Below are 18737 nucleotides of genomic sequence, written 5' to 3'. Positions count from 1 at the left end.
CGGGATCTTGCATTTTGCAGGGGCACGTTCCTCTACGTCTCTCCCAGCTCTAACTTCTCCGATCCCACTAGCCAGATCACACCAGAGCTTTCTGCCTTACCAGAGAGCAAAGCCAGCCCGGTTTTCAGTCATTAGAGCTGCATGGGAGAGACGGGAGCAATCCAAGGGGGGAGGGGGGGCACTTCCCGGGGCATTTATGAACTCGGCAGCCACCATGTGCCAGAGCAGACCCCCCCAGCCCCCTCTGCAAGCTGCAACTGGGACCAAGTGACAGCCGGAGAAGCGGTCGTAACCAATGAGCCCCTTTGTACTGGAGTCTCCACCCCTTTTAAATCTCTCCCTCGCCGACTTGCCCACCCATTGACCAGGGAAAGCCACGCCCCTTCCCCCCCCCCACCTCCTTCTTGAGCTGCACCAATCAGGGCCCTCGGCAACCCTGGTGGAGGGAGGGCTCCCCGCGCTGCCAGGGCTTGTCCCAGCTCCAGCCCCCGCCCCTATTTGGAACGTTGGGCCTTATAAGGAAAGTGTCTCCATGGCCACATTGTCAATGAATTCCACTGTCAGAGTTCAGCGGCTCTCCACGTGATCCTCCCAGGGAGCATCTTCGGAGGGGGGGAGAAGGGAGGGGACCAGGGGGTAATTGACAAGCAAAAGGGCCATTCTTTCACTTTAAAAGTTTGTGTGTGTTGCGATTTCTCTCCCCCCTCCCCACCTTCCTCCCCCAACCCCACCTCTTCCATCCCTCCCCCCCCACCCCCAAACCCCCCCCCCACCCCTGCTACTCTATCCAAGGAGGGGGAAGGGGAGACAGAGGAAAATTCAAAAGGTGGAATCTGTCTCCATCTCATTTCAGATCTTGACTTTTATGAGCTTGCAAGTCACACGGGGAGACACACACACACACACACACACACACACACACACACACAAAAAAGAGGGGGGGAAAGAAGAAAATCTGGTGAAATGTGCGTGTGATTAATAATCTAGCCTTTCAAAGACACAAAACAGCAGCTACCCTAGAGCATCACTCCCCAAGGCTGAGAGAGACGAGAAAGGAAATTGCCTTGCCCAAGGTACAGTAACATTTCTTTTACGTGCTATCCCTCTCTCTGGATCGAGATCTGCTGAGCTGTATTCCCGGGGCTCCCCCCACCCCACTTGTGCCTCCGTTGGTCGCGTTTATTTCCCCCAAAACTACCTTATTTTTGGGTACATTTTTTTTTACTCCCTACAAATAAAATCACGTTGTAAGATTTTTGTTGGAAGCGGGAGGGTGGGGCCAGGCGAGAAGAAGCCAGCCTGCTTGCCTGCCAGGAGCAAGCCGAGAAAAGCAAAGGCAATATTCCGATTCAGGCTAGACAAAACACACACACACACACACACACCCCAAGCCCCCAGCCCGGCTCTCTTGCACAGAAGTATTGGCAGATAATCGCGTGTGCGAGAGAGACGCCGTGATATTGTCTCCTCCCCAGGGGAGGAAGAATCGGAGAAACTCTGCAAAATCCCAGAGGATTTAAATGCTGCCTCTTTCCCCCCCCCCTTATTTCCTTTTAATTTTTCTTTTCTTACCGTTTATGCCCAACTTTTCCGCCTGATCAGAGGCAGTGACACGGACTAAAGCCACGGGGCGCGGATCCGAGCCTGCTCCCTGCGTTTGGTGGGATATCTGGAGGCAGCTTTGCATTGACTGAGGAGAGCCGAGGGATTACCCGCCCTCACCAATGCACGCCGGATCTCTCGGGGCGCGGAGAGGGCGCGTGGTTTTATTCTAGAGTTTGCAATGCAGGAATCGATCTCTTTTAAATGCGAATGCTGCACCGGGGGAGGTGGGGGGGGGGGGGATTATTTTCTTAAACAGATCTGTTGCCAACCTGCGCGCTGTCTTTGGCTTGTGGCATTTGATTCAGATGCGTTTGGAAGAGAAGCCAGGGTGCAAATTCGCCGCGAGTTTATTGTGAAATACTTACCGCTCGGTAGCATTTTGATGGCTTTTTTTGTCTCCCCCTTTTCTCCCTTTCTCTGTCTCTTCCCCCCCCCCCCCCCCCCCCGCCCCGTATCAGACCCCTAAGGAACTGGAAACCCCTTGGGAGTTTCTGCGCCCGGCCAAGTTTTGCTGGGGTTGGTGTATGGGGTGGGGAAGACCAGAGCGATGGATTTGCCGTGTGGCTGAATGACAGTAAAAACCTGCAGGAATCTGGCTTCGTCATTTCAGATCCCCCCTCCCCTCGCCCCCTCCCCCGCCCCTTTCTCTCGGATTATAATCCTGCTCTTTGCAAAGACCAACTCGACATTCCCATGATGAGATCTCGCTCTTAGTCAATACACACAGCCCAGAGGGAGGGAGAATTTCAGCTAAACCAAAACTTTCTTCTCCCACGCCAGGACAGACGGGGGCAAGACAGGAGAATACATTTTTTTAAAGAGCTGGTTTTTTCCCCCCTCCCCTTCTTTCCCCCCCCCCTTTCCCCCCTCCTCTTGCGTTTGCTGGAGGATTTGGGAACCAGGAAAAACTGACCGAATCCCCCACTTCGATCATCCGGTTTCTGGGAGAGGACAGATTTCAAACCCCCCCCCCTCTCCCTTAGCCCGCTCCTCGCTGGGTGGATTCACTTTCTTCCTCCCCTCCTCCCTCGACCTGTCTGCCCCCTTTCCCTTCTCCCGACCCCCTCCCTGATCCGGAGTCCTCCCCCCCCCTGCTCCTTCCCCTCCTCCCCCCCGGGATTATGGCCATGGTAGTGAACCCTTGGCAGGAGGAGATCCCCGGGGGCCCGCCAGGCGCCCAGCCCCCGCCGGGCTTGCCCTGCGCCCCGGAGCCGGAGGGAGCCCCCCCGCCGCCGGGCCCCCCGAAAAGCGTGCTGGTGGTGGTGGCTCCGGGCCCGCCGGCGCCGGGGGCGGGGGAGAAGGGGGCCGCCCCGCCGAGCGTGGACTGCATGGTGTGCGGGGACAAGTCGAGCGGCAAGCACTACGGCCAGTTCACCTGCGAGGGCTGCAAGAGCTTCTTCAAGCGCTCGGTGCGGCGCAACCTGAGCTACACCTGCCGCGGCAACCGCGAGTGCCCCATCGACCAGCACCACCGAAATCAGTGCCAGTACTGCCGCCTCAAGAAGTGCCTCAAGGTCGGCATGCGCCGGGAAGGTGAGCCGCCCCCCCTCCAGAGCCACCGGCCCGGCCCGGCCTGGCCCGGCCCCAGCGTCCCTTCGCTTCCCAGCCTCCGCTGATCCCTCCTGGGCTCTCTCTCTCTCTCCCTCCGGGTCCTGGCTTTTCTCTCTTTCGTTCCTGGCCTTTCCCCTTTCTCTCTCTGTCCTTTCCCCCCCGGCTCTGTGTGTTCCCTTCCTCTCCGGCTGGTGCCTTCTCTTTTCCTTCTGCCTTCTCTCTCCGGGTCTGGGTTTGCTTTCTCTCTTTCTGCGCTTTCGCTCTGCTTTCTTCTTCTTTCTCAGCGAGGAGGAGAGCGGAGTGAGAGAGAGGGAAGGGGGGGAAAGAAAGGATGAAACGGTGTCTTTCCTTTTCTCATTCTACAGAGACATGAACGGAAGCAAAGCTTTTTTATTCCTTTTCGTGTCTCTCCCCCCCTTTCTCTCGCTCGCTCTCAAATTCCTGCATGCTTTTCATTTCTACGTCGCTACCATTCGCTCTTTCAGCCACTTTCTTTTCTCGGTACTTTTCTTTCCTTCTCTCCCCATCCCCTCTTCTCTTTTTCCCCCTTGCCCCAGTTGTCTCTGCGCTCCTCTCCCCTGCCATCTCTCTTTTCTTTCTTTCCCTTCCCTTTTCGCACTCTCTCCTTTCCTTGCCCATCCTATGCGTTCTCTGCTCTGTAGCCAGGATGCCCACCTCTGCCAGCTGCCTTGTGGTTCCCTTGAATGGGTTTTCTTCCTACCCTACTTGCCACCCTGCAGTCCCCCATAGCCCTAGCCGGGGGCTCTCCCTCTCTAGGTGTGTTTGTGGTCGCTACCCTGCTGGTTTAGGGCCTCAGGATGCTCTTAGCATCACCCCCCCCCCCCCCCCCATACAGTCCCATGGCCAGGAGAATTCCAGATCCCATTTCTTAACCGAGATCAGGGTAAGCTGGAAGCCCGCAGGCTAGAAATGCGTCAGGATGGTTTTTGTCGAGTTCTAACCACGTCTCTGTTTTATTTGCTGATCCACTTCCTTTCCTCTTCCATGCAGCTAATTTTGTTTTTTAAATGAAGGGCAAACTTCACATACATAATGCAGGGCAAATATCAGGGAACTTTCGTTCCACCAAATCAACCATTTCACCAGCACGTGGCTGAAATTTCTGGTCTACACAAAATCGGATGGTTTTGTCCTTTTTGCCTATCCCAAATTCACCATCATTCATCTTAACATGCCTGCATATCGATTTTCCAGTGTTGTCTCTTGTACTTCCCGTTTGGTCCTAAGTAAGTGGAGCCTGAATAATTTTTTTGTTTGTTTTTTAACATGAGAAAAGCAAAAGCAGAATCTTTAAAAGGCTAATTTTCCCCAGTCCCTGTACTTGTAGATACAACAAAAGGATCATGGGAAATAGCCATAATTCCTATTTAACTTGACTATCTGATCCCTGAAATTGATCCTTTGAACCAGTGAACATTTAGTTTCTCTTGGGTTTTTAAATAGGGCTTGATTTAGAAGTTGATTTCTCTGCAGAGGTAGGAATTTTCACTGGGCCTAGATGCATGTTATTTAGAAGAAGGTAGGCAGTGATAACCAGTAGGAATAAAAATATTATTTAAAAAAATACATCTGTATGCCTAGGATAGGGACACCAAAAAAAAAAAAAAAAGACCAAAGTTGATTACACTGAATTCACCATCCTAATATTAGCCATTACCAGGATTTAAAATTAAACTAGAATTTAGCAGTAATGTAACATGCATAGTTTTCTCACATGAATATATTGAGTAGAAATAACAACATACCAGGCATTCATATAGCACTTCTCATCCGATCTCAAAGCCTCTGAGAAATTTTTTTAAGTTACATTTGCATAAATGTCACGCACACATATAATGATGTATATGTATAATAATACTTTTTAGCACTTCATTCATAATGCAAAATACCTTCTTTAAATAGTAAACATCAAGGGTCCATACTAATTCAGTAGGAATCACATTATTTTTTAATCTTTTCACAGATGACCAGCATTTCAGTCATACTATTAAAAACTTCTCCTGTATATTTAATTTTCTCAGTTAAGGAGTGGGCTGGAAAAAGTGGCAAAGCTTCTCTCCCATGAAGTCTCCTTTGAGACATATTTAAGAAAACATCAAAGCAAGCCCCTCCCCACTCCCCAGAGTAAAGATTTTTCTTTGAAAACTTTGCCCCTTCCCTTTCTATGAACATACCCAGTACTTTGGCTGCGATAATGCATTCATGGCATTAATCTTCTTGTGGTGAGATGATTACTGCAGATCCCCAATGGTATTAACAGCAGATCTTAGCAACTCTTGCCACTCTGGTTTATTACACACACACACATGAGAGCTACTAATAAGTTTATTCTTTACAAAGGACCATTTAAATCATCGGCATAAAATCCTTCTGATTTACACATGATCAAACTGGGGACTGGGATAGCTCCATCTATTTCCTTCTCTCATTATTTTCTTTTCAGTTATGTGTGATAATTTCTTTATTAAGCCCTCTGTCAAATCTAATGGTTAGTTTTTCTCAAATCATGGGCATGTCTTTGAGAAAAGGAAGTTAGAAAGGGGAATGTTTTGCTTCTGTTATTCCTTTTACTGAGCCCACTATAACACATTTGGATGCCATGGTGATGGGCATGCAGCAAAATGCTAGGTTAGAGAGTTTGATATGGCAAAAGTTCTTGCAGCCTGGAGCCATGTTCACATCCAGAAAGCTCTGCCCTAAAAGACAACTTTTTAAAATAAAATTGATGTTCTAGTTGTGGGTAGGCAGGAATCCCCCGTGCTAATGCAAAAAGATGCCTGCAGTCCAACACACACAACATACAGTGGCCAGATTCTCAGTTGGTGTACACTGGTATGGCTCGGCTGAAATTAACAGGAGCTGAGGATTTGACAAAAAGTCTATTTACAAAAAAAAAAAAAGGGGGGGGGGGGAGAGGGGGCAGGTCAGGAAACCCACATATGTATCTTATTGAACTGCCGAGCTAAACATGATGTCTTAGCTACAAAATCATGTCTATCATATCCCTACGCAGCACTACATAGCATAATAAGAAAATTGCTGGCCTCCGTTCATTGACCAACACATGTCTCCATAGTCCAAGGTGAGCTTAGAGCAGTAGGATTGTGGTTGAGTGGACACTACATTTTTCTTAGTGGTTACTCAACATTTGAAACATCATCTATTCTGAAAGATTCAAAAGCAGTTTTAAACTGCTCTCTTCCCCATATTCCTTTTGATTTTTTAACATCCATTTTACTTGGGATTTTATTCCAGGTAAATATTTATGTTAGCAAGTAAGCGTCAATTATTAGGTGGAAATAAAGGAAGACATCTATTTGTCTTTTTCTGATTATGTAATGATATACGATATAGTTTCTTCCATACCAGTTTAAACTTGGGATAATTTTTTGATTCAGAGGATTTCAAGAGCTGTTTGAATGATTCCCTTACGTCTATGCAGCGCGCGCACACACACAATTGAAATTATAGAGCGTAGGTTCAGAAATGATATTTTAATTCTTTTCCACTTATCATAGGCTGGGAGTAATAGCTGGAGATGAATCAAATCATCCACAAAACCCCACTCGAAAAAAACAAAAGCAAATTTCCATCCAAATCTTCAAATGCAATTTACAAAAACTGGGCTCAGAGAAAAATTCTAAAGTGTATCAATAAGTTACCAACATAGAATTCAAATTTTATCTTACAAAGGATATTTCTAATTGCTGCCCCTTTCCTCAGATCAAGAATATTTGAGGGAAACAGTTACAGATAGATTTGCAAAAGTGAGCGTTTACTTCATCTGGAAAGTAATTTAACTTGGAAACAAATAGATTGAAGAAGGGCATGGGAATGGACCAATATATGTGTTGATTTGCAGAATGTTACAACAGTTTTGGTTTTTTTAGTTTCATCAGTATTATTTTATTGGGGTGAATTCACTCAGAATCTTAATGGCATTGAAGAAACATTCAATAGCTTTATTTCCCAACCCATTTTCCACCAACAGAATAGTTTGAATTTTTGCTTTTCTGCCCCTCGCGCTTGGCATCGGAAAGAGGTCACATTTCGTTCTCCGCAGATGAGGTCTTTTGTTAATTATTAGAATGATTAGGAGAAATCCCCATTCACCATTTAAACACCTTGGTCACTTTCGGTGGGCAAACGGCTAGCAATCTACAAGCCGTCTCACTGAGGTTTAACCACCCAGTTTAAAGGATTTGCTAGCACGGTCAGAACGAAGGGTTATCCTCAGTCCGCAGTGTTATTGTTAAATACATTTCTAAAGCATTTGCCCTCACAGTATCATGCTGATTTTACAGACATGTAGCTCACTAGGTACGTTGCATTTATGCAATAATCTACCGTGGTGATAATCTACCAAATTTGGCCTCAAATTTAGGTTTTGCACAGAAAAAATAGGGAGTCGCGGGATGAAACTTTTTACAAAACCTAAGTCCAATGGAAATGTTTCTGCGATTTATTTATTTGTTTAATTCGAGAGAGAATAGGATTTATTTTTTCTTTTTAACCAAGCAACCATTCTCTTGTCTTGCTGGCTTCCCCTTTCCAGCACTGTGTATCAGAGCCAGAGAGCAAAATTGACTAGAGACAAGTGACACTGGCTAGTCTGTTATTGTCACAGTCCCCAAGAGTAAATTAGAATATCACAATTCTCTCTAGTTTACCAGTAATTGAGGGATTAGAATTTGAAAAAGTGCTGGGCATCTATTGAGAAGCACGGGTGGAAATCTGGATGCCTAAATGGGAACTGAGGTCTTTTGAAAAGTTGGTCCCTAAAACATAGTTAGTTATATTGGGGGGAGGGAGGAAAAGAGAGACAGTGATTTATTTTAAAAATAAGTTTGTTTGATGTTTTTACATTTGATAGTGTCTATTCAGCCATTTGATTTTTTACAAAGTCATTTGATTTTTTTTTTTTAAATAATAATAATAAAGGAATTATTTTAGGCATTAAAAAATCAGCATTTTTTGGGGGGTGATAACCAGTATTTTGTTAGCAATCACCAAAGATTAGCTACAATTCCCTCAGGGCCTAGAAAATACATGGCAGAGTTTTTATTGAAATCGCTTGTCTTTTTCAGTTCTTAGACATCTCTTCTTTGTATTATTAAAATTACTAATTGCTATATCCCCCTAAACTTACACAGTATATCACAACAAAGAGAAAGGTGGCTTCCTTGTTCTGAGGAGTTTCTGATCAATAGACGCAGAGCAATGTTTTGTTTTCTAAGCTAAAACCCCCTTCTACTTATGTAGAGATTCTGCCTAGATTCTGATCTCAGTTGCACCTGGTGTAAAACCACTGCTGAACTCAATGGAGTTACTCCTGATTTTGGCCAGTGGCATTTGGGTCAGAATCTGCCTTTTTGGGGTTTTGTGGAAGAAGCTGGCCACAACACGTTGCTCTCCATATTTATTTCAAAGACATGTATTTTCTCAGCTAACTGAGTTTACTCTAGGTGCTGGGAGATGGGTGGATTTTTAAAATGTTACTACCATAGCGGCAAACAAATGAATTAGGACACTCTTTGGTACTCGTGGAAGGTAGACGGTTAATAATATACCGTAAACAGAACTCTGATGTACCCTGGTATTGTTTGCAGCACGGCCTGTACCCTACCTCCCAGGCATATTGTTAGGCTTAATTTGTTAATGTCTGTGAGGTCCTTTTAGAAGCAATGTCTTACTGTAGTTTTAGGCAGCAATTCAGCCGGTCTAACTTGTCATTGCTCCATTGAGCTGTCACAACTGACACCAGCGGCAGACCTGCTCCGTAGCAGAACTGTGTATGTATTATTATTAATTATTGTTATTCTTTGTAATCCCCAAAGAGTGAGGCTTTGGCAAGGGGAAGCGGCCTCCAAAAAACCCGGGGGCAGATTTTCAGCGGGCGCATTCTGTCATCGCTCCATTGACTTCAATGCCAGCTGCAACCTGCTTCCCTTTCTGATGTTATGTGTTAACACTTTCCACCGACTGAGGATTGGGCCCCTGAATTCCCTCGTCTCCTGCTAGCAGCTTGGAAAAACCCAGCGCTAGGAATCCTTTCACAGAGCAAAGGCAGCTATTGACCAAATGTCTTGTGCCTCTGAAATGTAAAGGCAATGATCCAGCAACTCTCATTCACTGGAGCAACATCATTGATTTGAATGAGACTACTCGTGGAAGTAAGGGTGGGGAGATCAGGCTCCTTGTTTTTGAGGTAGCGGTGGTAGAAAAACCACTCACGTTTTCATTAAACAAAGCCCCTCTCTCCCCTGCTGCATTACTCTCCTGGCTTTATGGAGCAGCATGCCTGGGGTAACTCGACTGTACTGCACGTGTTTATAGCAAAAATCCTTTTACGGTATAGTGGAAGGAAAGATGCTGGTTGTTTTCAGTCAATTCCAATTCCATGGCGGCTCTCCTTCTCCCAATTCTCTGTCTTGTCTCTCCAGTGAAACCTATACCCTATCCAATGTCTACGACGCTCAGTGCTTCAGTAACTGGTATCTAACGAGCTGTAGTTGTTCACTGCAAGAATCTCCGCTATAGAAGAATTTTCTGAAGTTTGTACATAATCTTTTTGTACATAAAAAAAAAAAAAGAGAGAACAAATCCTTTCCATTTGTTCCACCTAACGTCACAGCATTCTGTACCACAGCTAGCTGGAGCCACATCCTGTGCTTTAGTTCACTGAAAGGAGCTTTAGGCTTTGAACCGAAAAGGATTCAAATAGGGAATCGGTCAAGCTAGTTAGTTCACTCGCAATCCAAGGATTGAGGTAGGGACTGGGTTTTGCTTTCTGGCTTCCCAGTTCACGTGGATGGGTTAATTCCCCGCTCCATGCCTCAGTTTCCCCATCCTAACCCCACAGGCGTTAGTATTTGTAAAGTGCTTTGAGATCCTCAGATGGAAGGTGGTCACTAGGAGAAGAGATATTACGTGTATTATGGTAGCACCTCAAAGCCCTAACTGAGATCAGGACCCCATTGCGCTGGGTGCTGTACATACACATAGTGGAAGAGAGTCCTTGCTCCAAAGGGTTTCCAGTCTGAGCAAACCAGACAGGCAAAGGCTTGGAGGGGAAACTGAGGCACAGAGAAGGGAAGTGACTTATCTTACATCATGCATCCCGGTAGTGCTAGAACTGGGATTAGAGCCTTTACCGAGACCTTGCTGAGTCACAAGCCATTGAACAGCACAGCCTCTAGCGTAGCCCCTTTAGTGTGGCGATTCCCCCAGCTGTCTGAAGGACCACGCTGGGGTTTAAAACGTGCACACGCTCAGAGATACACACCCCTTGCCAACCCCGACAGAGCGAGGGTCTGAGCCTGCCCTTCTCAGGAGGGCAAAGAGCCAATGGTTTGCTGACGGGAGACTTGTCCCCAATCAGGACTGGGGGGCTGAGTCTTTCATCACTAAGGGATGAGCTCACACAGCAGCTGTAGGGCCTGATTCTTCACTTGCCCTGCACCTTGTGCAGTCACTTATCCCTGTGCATGGTGCAAAACAGCAAGGGCCTGATTCTCCATGGGCCCTTCCTACAGCTGTAATTCACATCTGTCTTAAGGCACCCGTATGCTGCCACAGTGATAGAAAGGGACCTTCTGTCCAAGTCATAGCGATATAACGCTCCATGTGGGCGCTCTCCGGCTAAATCAGCCAGGGTGTGATTTTTTACCAATATAGTTCTACCAGTGGAATCCCTCGTGCAAATCAGTATAAAGGTACCTTTATCCTAGGGTAGTTTATGCCCTCTCCTTAATGGGGGTATACCAGTATAACCGTGTCCAGGCTATGGGGCCTTTATACCCCGATAGCTATAGGAGGCCAGCTTCTGTGTACAGATAATCCCATGTTCTGGTACAAGAGTGGGATTTTTCTATTTAGTTTAGCCCCTTTCCCAAGTGACGTGAGCTAAACCAAAACAAGTTTTTGAGGTCAGGTCTCCCCTAGGAGCACTTGCCGGGGCAGCTATACAGGTATATTACACCAGCAAAGCACTCCTAGTGTGGGCGCAGCTGTACCAGCAAAACAGTATCTTTTATTGCCAGGGAAATAAGCGATACTGGTAAAAACTCAGCGGTTGCTGGCACTCCGGTGCCTACACCAGAGGCTGGTCCCCGCTGGCGTCTGTCGGTCGGTGCTCACACTTCTTTAACCAACAGAGCTACGCTGGAAGAAGTCTGCAGCATAGATCCGACCTGACCGTATGTTATAATGAAAAAACTTTCCCCTGTAGAAAAGGCTTTAGGGTGACTGAAAGCCAGATCCACCCATTCTGTCCCGGTTGTGTTTCATACCCAGTTAGCACTGGTGTAAATGACAGCACAAGGGGCAGGGCCCGAGCAGAGAAGCAGGTACCTCATTTCTTGTGTTTCCCACCGGCATAAAAGCAGCTTCCCGTTTTTCATGCCCTTACCGGTTTTCACGCTACTCGCCTGGATATTGAGCAGGTTAGCCTAGAACAAGAACAATTCCCTGTCTCTTCTACTTGCCAAATAGCTGCACAAGCGGGATGATTTCTTGTGAATGCAGAAATCGAAACGACGGGTGATAAAGTCAGGTGGCTCCCTCTAAACTATCCTCCCGAGTGCTAAACTCCATCTCTCCCAAGCCACGGAAGCAAATTCCCTTCCTCCACTCCCCCTATTTTATTTTTTTGATAGTTTGCATGATCATTTGCTAAATATATCACAATCGGATGTTTTCCTCAGTCAGCAACTTCATGGGCTTTATCCCATATCCCCCCTCCCCTCCAGCACTTAATTTATAATGAGAGAGATGCTGGGACTCAAGCAATTTTTTTTTACTTTTATAACTGACACGGCAAGCCCAGAGGTCCCAGAGCTTAGCTCTGGCACAAATTAAACACTGCCCCTCTCCCTTTCCACAAATACACAAACACCTCGCTCTAGAAATTTCACAAATAAATTGTTACCCCCACTCCAAGTCCCAGACCCACAGAGCCCAGTTTCTCCATCATGCCCTGCACCTTGTTCACCGCAAAGCAAGGCGGGCATGAGAATCAACCAGTGTGAGCTGATCGTGTCCTCAAAACTTTCCCGTGATCCAAGCCCTGGGTTCTATTTATTTTCAATTCAGTCAAGAGCCGGCTGAAACCTTCCTCCTCCCCTCCCACCCCAAAATGCAGCTTCAGGTTGACCAAAAAACATTTTGTGAATTCATCTCCATTTTGTCAAAAAAAAAAAAAAAAGTTTTGTTTTGGTGCCTTTGAAATGAAACATGTTGATTTTTTTTATTTGAAATGACTGTGTGTTTTCGAATTTACTTCAGTTTGATTTTTTTTAAAAAATCAAAAGGGTTAGAAAAGAAATGTGCCATTTGACCCGAAAGTATTCCCCCCCACACACTTTTTTGGTTTGCCAAAAATTTCCTTTCAGAATGGCCAGTGGACCAAAAACTCTGTTATTCTCATAGCTCTAATTAAGACACCGAAAATGGAAGGATCTGTTGAACCCACCTTTCCGGTATGCCTAGCGATGGAGGAGTTCAAATCAGTTAGGTTTTGGCTTGGAAGATTAGAACAGGGCTTGGCTTTCCAACATCACTCCAGATGAGACCCGTGAGTGAAATGAATGGTTTTGGTCCAAGACCAGATGGCAAAAAGAGTGCGGGTCAGGGTCTCAGCTAGTTTCATGGAGCTATGCTGATCTGCACCCACTGATGACCTGGTCCTCATGCTCCAGACTGGGTCTATTTGATGTTTAGATGAAGGAGGACAAAGATTTGTTTTGTGATGATAAGATTGGAGTGTGGATAAGTCAGGGAGGGAAACCCTCCACGTACTCTCAAAGGTACAACACATCTGTGTATCCCTGTTGTGTGTGATTGGGATGGTTCATTCTTTGGGAAACAGAGGAACAAATGCAACAATTTTGAACCAATTATTTTGGCCAAAGAAACCAGCAGGATTGAAGCGGACACGTTGCATCAGCCCTGCTTGTTATGTCGGCATGTCACGTTGGGGGTTCTTCCATGGGGACGCCATTACAGTCAGGTGCTGTCTAAGGACTAGCTCTTCACAAATAAGTGGCCCGATTTTTCATAGAGCCCAGCACGTCAAATGTGGTATTCTTTGGAAAATCTGGCTCTGACTGAGTTGCCTAAATAGGAGTCAAGGTGTTTTGCAAAACTGAGCCACATGTATACCTTAGGGAAGATGTGTGAACTAATGGTTAGAGCAGGGGCACCTGGCTTCTGTTCCCAGCTCAGGGAGGAGAGTGGGGGCTAGTGGTTAGAGCAGAGAGCCCGGAAGTCAGGGTTTTACTTCCAGCTCTACCGCAAACTTGCTGCGCAACCGTCGGCGAATAATTTCCTCCCTCTGTACCTCAGTTTACCTGCTTGTGCAATGGGTAGATAGATCTCTGCCTTGTGGAACGGTGTAGTAAGGCTGCTTTTGTATTTAGGAGACACTTTGGGAGCATCGGAGAGAAGGTGCTATCAGAGCACAAGCTCTGATTGTTCTGGAGAGCGACTGCATAGAACTAGAGGTGGGATTAAACTTTAGGACGGGCCATAGATACCGGTTTAGGGGAAAGAATCCCAACTGTTTTTGCTCTCAGGTCCCATGTGCCCTTTTGAGTCGCTTCTTTGCAGCTGGACAGATTAGCTAACCCAGCTTCGCAAAATATTCTCTGCTGAGCTTATCGAGCCTGCCTCTCTGCTCCCACCTTCTAACAAGAAGGGCAGATGCACAAAACAGCCATGGATGCGTCCATTGCACTAGAAACGTCGAACAGTCACGCACCTGTGATGGCTGCCCTCTTGGCTAAAGCTCCGGGACAAGGGGTGATAACAACTCCCACCCTCGTAGACTGGCATTGATAACTAGAGCGGGGCAACATTTTTCAGACCAATAGTATATTCACTGAAAAATGCCCTTTTGGATCAATTGAAACTATTGCAAATCTGGGTCAAATTCAGTGACTAGTTTCAGCTGGAAAAAAATAGAAAATGTCTGTTTAATGGACTCTTCATTTCAAACTGACATTTTGTTTAGAAATGTAGCTAGATTCATTTTAATCAAACAAACAAGGATTCAAAAACCCCAGAAGACAAAATGAAACATTTTCTTTAGAGTCAAACAAAATGAAAATAACAAAATTAGCAGAGAAATGACGAGCTATGAATTTTGGCGGTAGCTCCAAAGCCGAAGGGTGTTTTGGGTGTAGGGGTGCTCTGTGGAGTGTGGTTTCTCTTTGCCCGGTGATCCAAGCAGACGGTTCCCCGTGAGTTCAGTAGCAGTGAATGAAACAAAATGTTGTCGAGAGAAAAAAAAATGTTTTGTTTCAGGTTGACCTGAAACTAATTTTTTTTCCAGATTTTTTGGTTTGGCCACCAAACCGAAAAATCCATTATTTTCTCAGCGCTGCCTATCACAGGTGCTCTCCAGTGGGTTATACATGTACTGTCTTAGTCTTCTGCCATCCTTTGCTAAACCTCAGCCCTGCTTTGCTACAGGACCAGTAACGGCAACCCAGGCATCGCATTTAGCTCTCCGGCAAACTGCTGCTCTAAACGAGACGGGGGTTAGGGCCAGATCTGCACCTTTCAATGGGAGCGTTTAAGACCAAATGGCCGGATCCCGAGGGCACCTGTTGCACCAACAATGGTTTGGGGTGCTCTCAGGATCGGTCAATGGTACATTCCATGCACATCTCCTCTGCCGTTTAGTGCACGTCTGGTTTGGGTGATGACAACCACGGCCAGGCAAGAGGCAGTTTCCTGCCTCCCATTGCTAGCCTTCCATCGCTGCTGCTGGAATCCTGTGTCCAGCTGTGGTGCGCACAATTCAAGGAGGGTATTGATAAATTGGTGAGAGTTCAGAGAAGAACCACAAGAATGATTCAAGGGTTAGAAAACCTGCCTTGTAGCGATAGACTCCAGGAGCTCAGTCTATTTTGCTTAACAAAGAGAAGGTGAAGAAGGGCATTGATTGCCGTTTATACGTACGTACAAGGGGAAGAAATATTTAATGATGGGGCTCATCCATCTAGCAGAGAGAGGGGAACACGATCCAACAACTGGACGCTGAAGCTATTCAGACTAGAAATAAAGGGGTACATTTTTAACAGTGAGAGGAATTAATTTTTGAAACAACGTACCGAAGACCGTGGTGGATTCACCATCACGGACAATTTTGAAATCAAAATTGGATGTTTTTCTAAAAGATCTGTGCCTAGAGATTATTTTGGGGCAGTTTTCTGGCCTGGGCTCTATAGGAGGCCAGACTAGATGATCACAATGATCTCTTTTGGCCCTGAAGTCTATGATGCTCAGATCCACCAGGGTGGGACAGCCCACCCAGTTAGCTACAGGGCAGCAGAATTCAGTGAGACATGCAGCAGACAAGGCTGCTTTGATTGCAATCACAGGCTGTTTTAGCACCTGTGCTGCTGCTGGACTCCTGGGGCGCCGTCTGCTTGGATTTCTGTGGAAAGAAAAAGTACAAAAGCACAGAGCATGCCCAGATCCAAACCAGCTTTGGATCCGGAGCCAAAAATCTATGGCTTGTCATTTCTCTGCTTTTATTCTGATGTCATTTTATCTCCTGGTAGCACCTTTAGGCACCCCAGGCTGGGACCCAGATCCCATTGTTCGAGGGGCCGTAAAACCACTTTCACGAATTCAGAGTCGCTGCCCCAATGTGTTCAGAAATCAGGAGTCTGGGCCCCACTAAAAATGAGGAGATTACTTTATACGATGTCATGATTTTTAAGCCAATCAATCTTTGGCTTCTTTTCGTTTGCCTTTTGGTTTTTGAGCCTTCAGGTTGCCAGCCCTTTCTCCACAGCCACGAGGGCTAGACTCTTCGGGGGTTTTTGCTTGTTTATAATCCAAGCTGAGATTCTCCCATGATTCCAGGCGCTGAGACCTGAGGAATAACATCAGTCATGAGGCTTGCAATACAATCGGGAGAGTCGGCAGCCTCTCCTCTGGGGTTATTCCTCACCCTACCTCCAATTACTTAATAAAACAAAAAAGCACGGCACTGACAAAGTTAGGCAGTCCATGCATATTACGTGTCCCTCGTCTCCTCCTGCTCTGTGGCTTTTAGAGGGTAAGTAGAAAGTGGGGAAGGAGGCCTTGTGCATAATGCACTGGACTAGCACGCAGGAGACCCAACTAAGCTCTTTTCCTGGCTCTGCCACTGGCCTCCTGGATGGCCATGGGCAAGTCACTTTGTCTCTCTGTGCCTCAGTTTCCCCATAATTAAAACAGAGACGATGATCCTGACCTCTTTTTATAAGACGCTTTGAAGCTGACGGATGATACAGCTGGGGGGGGGGGGAGCTGGTTTTATGTCGATGGGAGAGCATTCTTCCGTCAGCATGACACGGCTACGCAAGCACTCTTCAGCTGCACAGCAGTATTGGTACATGGCCTCAGGGACGTGACTAATATCTGTTAATCTGGCCAACATCTTAACTCCCGGTAGGCACCTAAATAAAGTGGCCAGATACGATTCCCAAGAGTGTTCCGCTCTCTCCGAGAACAAAGGAGTTGTCGGGTGATGAGTTGTCCCCACCTCGTGTCAGAAATGGTTTGGCTGATTTGCTTCTGATTAGCTAAATTAATGGTCTCTGGCAACAAGTGTTAGCTCCTTATGTTTAATAATCTGTTCCACCTTGTATTTAGCTGAGACATGTCTTTGCGTACCTTTCCCAGACCTGGAGAAAAGCTCTGCGTAAACTCGTCTCTATCGGCAACAGACAGAAGTTGGTCCAATAAAAGATATTAACTCTCCTACCTTGACTAGCTAAGTTAAATCACTTCAAGATGGTGCAGGACACGTTTCTGGCCAACAAAGAGGAGGTGTCTTATCAGAGGAAAGGAATTAGGCACTGAAGGGGCTGTGTCTTATAATTAGAGCTGGTGGGGAGTTTTTCGAGGAAATGGTTTTGATTGGGAAATGCCAGTTCATGGAAGCTGAAACTTTCTGCAGCAAAAGCGTGGGTTTGGACAAGTGATTTTTTATTGGAATTTTTTGTGTCAAAAACGGGACACTGAGATTTTCCAAAGGAAAAAATTCATTTTTTTTTTCTGGTTTGAAAGGATTTTTTGTTTTGAAATTTAAATGAATTATAGTGCAATTAAGAAAAAATTACAGATGGGTGAAATCAACATGAAACGTGTCTAAATTATCAAACCAAGACGTTTCTACTGTCCTGATCTAAAGACTTTTTTTTTTAAATTCAGTCAGCAATTTTTTTTTTGTTTTTAAATTTCAATTTTTCCTCCTGATTTGGGATGGGAAAAATGTCCAAAATCTCAAATTTTCCCAAGATGGGAAAATCATTTCCCACCCAGCTCTGCCTGTAACCTTACCGATAAAAACGCGAATAATAAGAATAATGCCGAACAATAGCGACCATTTACAAAAAGCGTGTCAGCTGTGAATCTCTATAGCAAATGGCTCCTGCATCAATGGTCTTCAGCTGCAGGTTTGTGTTAGTGACCTGTGGCCATATGTTCTCTACAGAAAAATTCAGCTGCTTAGAGAAAGAATAAGCAGAAATTTTCAGAGATTCAAGATGACGGAAAATTTCTTCCTAGCAAAACAGGGAGGACAGGCTGTTGTCTAGGGAGCAGACTACGAGCCAGAAGTCCTGGGTTCTAGTCCCACTTCTGGAAGGGAAGGTGGTAAAAACAGGCAGGTAGGAGTCAGGGTTTCCCACTACTGTCCCTAATCTGTGTGATTAGAACAGGGTCATTGCTGTGCCTTTGTTTCTCTGGCTCTAATACACCACCCTATTTGACAATGATGTTGTATGGATTAATACTACTAAATTATCCAATGGGTTGGGGATCCAGTCAGGAGTATCAGGCCTGGAGAAGTCCTGGAAGCAGCTATAGAAATGCAAAGCGTTATTACCGCATCAAATATTGCCAAGGACCCACTTAATCAGGAGAAACCTTTTTCATTCAGAAACCTCTTGACACAGGCGACCTTCCCTCCCCGCTCAGCTGAACTTGACTTAAGGGTGGAGTTTCTATTGCTCGAACGCCTGATGCTGCTAAAATCAAACCCCAGAATGGACCTGGGTCGGGGGAGCATTTGCGTCTCTCCTAGGATGAAACCATCCGCTGTGCTTGGGATCACTGGATTGCATCCCCTTCAGTGCTGCAGATGGTTAAATTGCTGCGGGGGGGGCGATCGGCCACCATCGCTGAAGTAGCTCCTACAGGCCCTGAGATCGGGGCCCCGGCTCGTCGTGCCAGGTGCTGCACAGACACAGTGAGAGTCGGCCCCTGCCACAAAGGGTTCAGGATCTAACTAGACAAAGGGTGGCAGGAGAAACAGAAGCGACTCAGCCAGGCAAGAATAGAACCTAGATCGCCTGACCCACACCGGCACCTGCCCCCTTTAACACCTCCTACCATGGTACCATCTGACCACGGTGGTGGATACCGCAGCCCTCGGCCCCTAGATTCTTTGAATCCTAGCTAACACCCAATTAAGAGGCGGAGACAGAGTCTCTCAATGGCTGAGTGACACGTAGAATTTCAAAGCCATGTCCACAAAGCCTCTCTCTTCGGTATCTTTT

General features: G+C 46.2%; 1 protein-coding gene across 1 annotated transcript in view; it reads left to right on the top strand.

Moving 5' to 3' along the window:
• The first annotated feature begins 946 nt into the window (after positions 1-946).
• Positions 947-18737, top strand: part of LOC137167364 (nuclear receptor subfamily 2 group F member 5-like) — a 32936-nt gene continuing 15145 nt past the window's right edge. Inside the window, exons 1-2 of the mRNA XM_067569469.1 lie at positions 947-1073; positions 2064-3138. Coding sequence (XP_067425570.1) covers positions 2727-3138 — 412 coding nt within the window. The 5' untranslated portion in view covers positions 947-1073; positions 2064-2726. The remainder of the gene's footprint in view (positions 1074-2063; positions 3139-18737) is intronic.

Source organism: Emydura macquarii, unplaced genomic scaffold, assembly GCF_026122565.2.
Source record: "Emydura macquarii macquarii isolate MOO-44397 ecotype Brisbane River unplaced genomic scaffold, CSIRO-AGI_Emac_v2 contig_2924, whole genome shotgun sequence".
Taxonomy (NCBI): domain Eukaryota; kingdom Metazoa; phylum Chordata; order Testudines; family Chelidae; genus Emydura; species Emydura macquarii.
The sequence above is the reverse complement of the archived record's forward strand: the minus strand, read 5'-3'. Positions and strand labels throughout refer to the sequence as shown.